General features: G+C 50.0%; 1 protein-coding gene across 3 annotated transcripts in view; it reads right to left on the bottom strand.

The window, feature by feature from the left end:
• Positions 1-5,410, bottom strand: part of LOC109675136 (protein Shroom2) — a 136,057-nt gene extending 130,647 nt beyond the window's left edge. For all 3 annotated transcript variants that reach the window (XM_020151929.2, XM_074063421.1, XM_074063420.1), the window contains exon 1: positions 5,027-5,410. In XM_020151929.2, the coding sequence (XP_020007518.2) occupies positions 5,027-5,203 (177 nt within the window). In that variant the 5' untranslated portion in view covers positions 5,204-5,410. The remainder of the gene's footprint in view (positions 1-5,026) is intronic.
• Between the last annotated feature and the right edge of the window lie 590 nt (positions 5,411-6,000).

Consider the following 6,000-nt stretch of genomic DNA (forward strand, 5'->3'; position numbering starts at 1 on the left):
GCACAGGAAAGAAAACTTACCTCGTGTTCTTTAACCATACTATTAATTCTCAAGTACAAATGAGTCTTTAGAATTACACTCACCCCAATAACTTGAGAAAATGCTGTGACTGACATCAGAAAGTGACTGGGCTTTACAATTTTCAGGACTGCCATGACCACAGCACCTGGGTGTGCTGAGGCAAGGGGACATTTCTCACACACCCACAAAAGCAGCAATTTTGCCTGCTGCAAACCAAAATCCACAAAGACGTTTTAGATCCATCGGTTCCACATCTACTGCTGAATTCAATGGATCCCTCTTTTTTAAAACCCTAACTGATATCTGCCAAAGAACTTGGTTCTTGGAAGCAAACACAAGGGTCCAACGGACAACAATTTGTCCTAACCAGGGCTGCTGCACCTTTCATCAGTGGATCACAGATGACCTTGACTCCACAGGGTCCCTTAATTTGGAGCCTCCTCTTCAAACCACTAAAGGAGGTATAGTACACATGTGGCTTCTCACCTCCACCCCTCGCCAACTGTCTGTCCTGAGCCCTGTGCTATCTTTGGCTCCTGCTAACACTTTACATTTACCACCTAGTGTAGTGGGTATGCCCCAGAAGTACCCTGATCCCCCTTCCAAGTTTACAGAAGGAAGGATGCAAGAGGGCTTGGTCTCATATCCAGTGAAATGCCCTATCAGCCAGATGCCCCTGAAAGGTGAATCAGGTGGGGCCTGACTATAAACATTCCCAAGCATTCCACACCACAGCAATTCTGCCACCCCTCCAGGATGGCCCTATTCCCCTGAAGGCAACCTGAAAAGCAATAGGTTCTCTCTCCATGAGGCCAGGCCCAAATGAAAGTGTTCTTCATGGTTTCTGGCATTCTGGCATTCTTAGTGGGGACTCTAAGAAAAGATGAATAGGCAAGGCTGGGGTTCCATTCCTCCTCCCTTAATAAATATTCCTGAGGCCATGGGGGTGGGTGGCCTCCTGACACCCAGCTGGTGCATTTAATGCATCCTACCACATCCCCCTACAGCCTTTTTGGACATGAAGCAATTGTGGTGATATTTTAAAAGTCAGCTCGGTCTCCTTTCCCACTGAAGGTTTCCACTGGCTTAACTGATGGGGAAAGAAACATGAAAACCAGCAGGGTGGGGCTGGACAAGTAGCTCAGTGGTACAGCGCTTGCCTAGCATGTGGAAGCCTCTGGGTTTGATCCCCAGCACTGCAAATAACAACAAAAAACCACCAGCAGAGCACTGGATATCCTGGAAGGTCCTGCATGCAAGCATATGCTCAAAAGTGCTAACAAGTTCTGCAGTCTCTTAGACCCTAGATGATATCCCTGCTCTTTCTGCAACAGCAGCATGGGAAAATGGGTTTTAGTGTGTTTTGGTTTTGTTAGGTAATGGTAGCAAGAGTTCAAGTGCAAATCAGTGTAAATGTAATCTGTTGCCATCTTTCAGCAGAGGTCTCCTTGGGTTTCAGGCAGGCACCTCAAGCTCCATGAATGCTACTCTTGCAGGAGGTTAAGTGTCCTTTAACTTCAAACCAGAAAAATTCAGCCTATACCCAGCAGCCACTCTGAAAGCTCATAAAACAACACTGGGGAGTCCCTGCTTCAGTTTCCTTTCTGGGGCTACAAAAATGCAGATGAAGCAAGTATTTGTTTGCATTTTACTATGTAAATAAAGCTTTTTCTCAGGGCCAAGCTTGGGAAAAAAATAGCCCTCCACACAAACACTGGAAATGCCAAGGGCCTCTAAACACATCACCCCTTAAAGGCCAGTGTCTTCAAAAAGAGGAATTAAGTAAATAAAAGCTAAAACTCTTTAAAAGCAAAGGTGACACACCATTAACCTAACAAAATGATTCACAACTGGGGTAACATTTGGCAATGCCTAGGGACATTTCTAGTTGTCACATCTAGAGACAGGTGTCATTGGACTCCAGTAGGTAGATGCCAGGGAAGCTGCTGATCCACCTACAATACACAGAACAGCCACCACCACAAAAAATGATTCAGCCCAGAATATAAAGTGTTGAAAAGCTGTCACTGACAGATATCACCAAGTTATTCATGGACATTCAGGATCAGGGTCTGATTCTCAGGGCCCTTCCCAGGATTTTCCAAGTTTGTGACTTCAGGGTACACCATTTAAACTCCCTTGGCCACAGCTGTTTTCATTTATATAATGGGCCAATGAAACCTCTCCATCTGAAGAGGACTGAATCACTGTGTTCTTGACATCCCGTCCAATTTTCTTTTGTTTTGAGGTGTTGGAGATGGAACCCAGGGCCCTGTGCATACTTGCAAGCACTCTACCAACTGAGCTACAGTACTCAGTTCTGAGAAGTGCTCAATATGAGACTTTCAAATGAGACCTACATTATTCAAATAATACCCACCCTATTAGCAAAAGAATGTATCCTCTCATACTCAATCAAATTACCTCCAAATCAGAATCAACTAAATAGAAAATTAATTGTGCAATATATCCCAGGGCTCTAATATGTAACTATTTAATTACAAAGATTTTTTTGGGTTTTTTGTTTGTTTGTTTGTTTTGTGGCGCTGGAGTTTGAACTCAGAGCCTCACACTTGCTAGGCAGGCACTCTAACCACTTGAGCCACTCCACCAGTCCTAATTACAAAGACTTTTTAAAGTGTAAAAGAACTATTAGAAGAATTATTTAATAAGCCCCATTTGGCTTCTCAGTAGCTACTGAAAAAGGAAGATTCAAAGCTTGGATTAATTTGAATTCTGGTTGTAAAACAATTTTCCCGAGTCTCTGTCAGAACATATACTTCTACTTTTTAAGTGGACATAAATGGACACATTCTCCTCCATCTTTTTTTTAAATAACATGACTGTTAACTACCAGTTGTCAGGCTGCAGGCAAGTACCACCCACTGATGATCTTAATCCAGAAAAAGAGTCAGGTACATAAAATATTGCTGATACTATGCAACAGAATGTGTGGTTAAAGTGTGCAGAAGCACTGGTGCAACAGCCATGTGTGTGGGTCTATGTATGTATGGAAATACAGAACAAAAACCCTGTGCTGGTGAAGTGGCTCAGTCAGTAAGAGCGCCTGCCTAGCAAGTGTGAGGTCCTGAGTTCAAACCCTAGTACCACCAAAAAAAAAAAGACCCCCCCCATCTCACAACAAAAGCCCAAGATATTTTGAATCCCTCCATCCCAAGCAACCAAACCGTATTTTTCTAATCTCACTGTAGCATGTGGGGCTGGAAACATGGCTCAGTGGTACAACTTGGCGTTACTGGGTTTGCCCAACACTTCCTTCAGTTTCTGGAAATGCTAGAGAAGCAGGAGGCACTAAGAATGAGATGTTTTAAGGGCTGGAGGAGTGGCTCAAGTGGTAGAGCACCTGCCTAGCAAGCGTGAGGCCCTGAGTTCAAACTCCAGTACCTCCAAAAAAAAAAAGTGGGAGAAGAATGAGATGTTTTAAAACCTGGGTGACCTGTACAGAGGAGCAGGAGTTCTGATAAGTCTCCAGAGTCTGATGAAACAACTGGATTTTAGACAAAGAGCAACTTCCAACTTTGTTACACTGTGGAAAGTCAAAAGTAAGACTTTATATTAAACGTTTTACAATTTATTCCATCTGCTTTAAAGACATGTTTAAGGAAGATGTGCAGAATCATGTGTTTCTCTTTCTTTTTTTTTTTTTTGCATCCCCAGTGATGGAAAAAGGAAAAAATGCACATATAAGAAATATGCAAAATTGTGTCCTATCATTTCAAAGAATCCAGTTCAATAAATTTACATTCGTAACAATGACAACCTGTTTCCTGATTTCAACATAAATTCAGTGCACAACTTAACAAGTCTCTCCTCAGTCTCCAGTTTTGTATACATAAAAATGAGAGAGGGGCTGGGCATGTAGCTCCGTGATAACAGCACTTGTCTGATCCCGAGCACCAAGAGAGAGAGACAGACAAGACAGACAGACAGAGAGCGACAGAGACACAGAGGAAGGCTGGAATAGAGAGGTATAGTGTCTCATTTACTGTTTGAACAACAAAGCCATCCTACCTACTTCTCAAATTCATTACCAGTGGGGTGGGTTAGGAGTCACTTAATTTCTTCCTGCGGTGGTGAGAGACGATGGAGAAAAAAGCCAGTAAGTCACCTTCAAACGCTTCAAGTAGCCAAGAATATTTACATTTTAAAGGGAACTTTGCTCTTAGGATTGGCGAGCTAATCCTCCCTAGAGAAACTGACCACTAGACACTTAACCAGAAAAAACCCGAGAGACTGACTTGTTTGTTTTTACAGGTTTATACAGGTTCAGTCGCTAAGTTTCAAGATAGATTTTGTTGTAAAACAAGAGAATTCCAAGTTCTAGAGCAACCCCCCCCACACACACATTAGGAATTTCGTATTATCGGAACTCAAATCCCACTTTTATAAGCACGCTGAAAAGTTTCTGTAAGTTTCTGCAAGTGTGCAACGCGCGTGGACACAGACTGGCAGCCGAAAATCAGTAAATATTGATGATGTCTCAGTTGAGGACTGAGAAGCTGGGGGCGGCAGCTGCCAGTCTGGCTTTCGTGGGGAAAACGGATGCAGGTCCAAGGAGTACAGAACCCGGGGGCTCTAAGAAAGCAAACACAAGTTGGGGACGGCTCTGTCCACCTCCTGGCTCCTGGGAATGCGCCTCTCATCTCCGGGCAGCCCCGCAGGTGTAGGTCGCCCACCAGAGGCCAGAAGTGACAGGGGACTCTGCCAGGCCCTTTCCCTGAGGAGGATGGGAAGGGGACCCGGAACAGAAGCCATTTAAACTTTCAACGACGCTGGGAGCCGCCGCAAAGAGGCGGGGTGGCGCCGGAACCGCACACCTATGCGGGCCCAGGGCCAAGGTCTCCCGCAGGTGACGCCAGCAGACTCGCGCTCCAGAGGCGAGGGTGCCAACGGGCCGTTCCCTTCAACTCCCCCAACCCCGACAAGCTTCCAGCGTCGCGGCCACCTCCGGACTGTCACCATGTAGGCCCTATGGCCGCCTTACCTTGGTGATGACCAGCGGCTCGCCATGCTCGCGGCCGCCCTTCAGGGTGAAGCCCCATGGCGCGCCGCCGCTCAGCTGCACCTCCACCAGGCGCCCGCCGTCGGCCGTCCGCGCCTCGGCCTCGGCCTCGGCCTCAGCTAGGCGCTCAGTCCGCGCGCAGGGTTCGGCGCCCTCCATGACGCGGAGCGCTCAGCCCCCCGAGCCGGTCAGGTCCGCACTCATGCACTCCGCGAAGCCCCTGCCGGCCAACAACAACGAGGGAGCCCCTCGGCGTCCACACCACCGCCGCCGCCGGCCACTAGCGAACTTGCGCTGCAACTTGGAGAAAAGTGCCGGCCGGGCCGGGAGGGAGCGGAGGGCCGGCTGCGCGGCGCGAGGGGGAGGAGGAGGCCGGAGGGGCGGGGCAGGCGCGCTCTGGAGCCCGCGCGCTCGGTTGGGCCAGGGCGGGGCGCGCGCGTTCGGGGGCTCCAGCCCTGCGCCCGGAGGGTGGTAGGGGGCGGGGTCAGGCGCGCGCCCGAGGACCGCACAGGAGAGGCGCACGGGGCGGGCGCGTGCGCCCAGGGGTGCGTCAAGTGTGAGAGCAGGCCGGGAGGGGCGCGCTTAGGCGCTCGACCTGCTCCTTGCAGGGGGCAAGGAGCGCGCGCTCGGGGTCCAGCGCAAACTGCATGGACCCGGCCGCGGGCTGGCTAGGGTGGCTGCGCGAGGACCCGCCCTTCGGCGCGAGCGCCTAGTGGCGCTTGGAGGCTCTGGGTGCGTCAGTCTGCCTCCCAGGAGGCCAGGGCGCTGCAGGTGAGGCGACGGGCGGAAGCGCCCGCACGGGGCGGGGCGGGGTGGGGCGGAGCGCGGCCGCTGTGGCCGCAGCCCTCGGCACCTTCCATCTTGGAGCGCGCGGCCCGCTCGACGCCTCCGCCTTTGTTCCTGCGGCCCGCGGGCGGCGGCGCAGGTGAGGGCGGAAGCGCAGCAGAAGGCTGCTC

Source organism: Castor canadensis, chromosome X (genome assembly GCF_047511655.1).
Source record: "Castor canadensis chromosome X, mCasCan1.hap1v2, whole genome shotgun sequence".
NCBI classification, from domain to species: domain Eukaryota; kingdom Metazoa; phylum Chordata; class Mammalia; order Rodentia; family Castoridae; genus Castor; species Castor canadensis.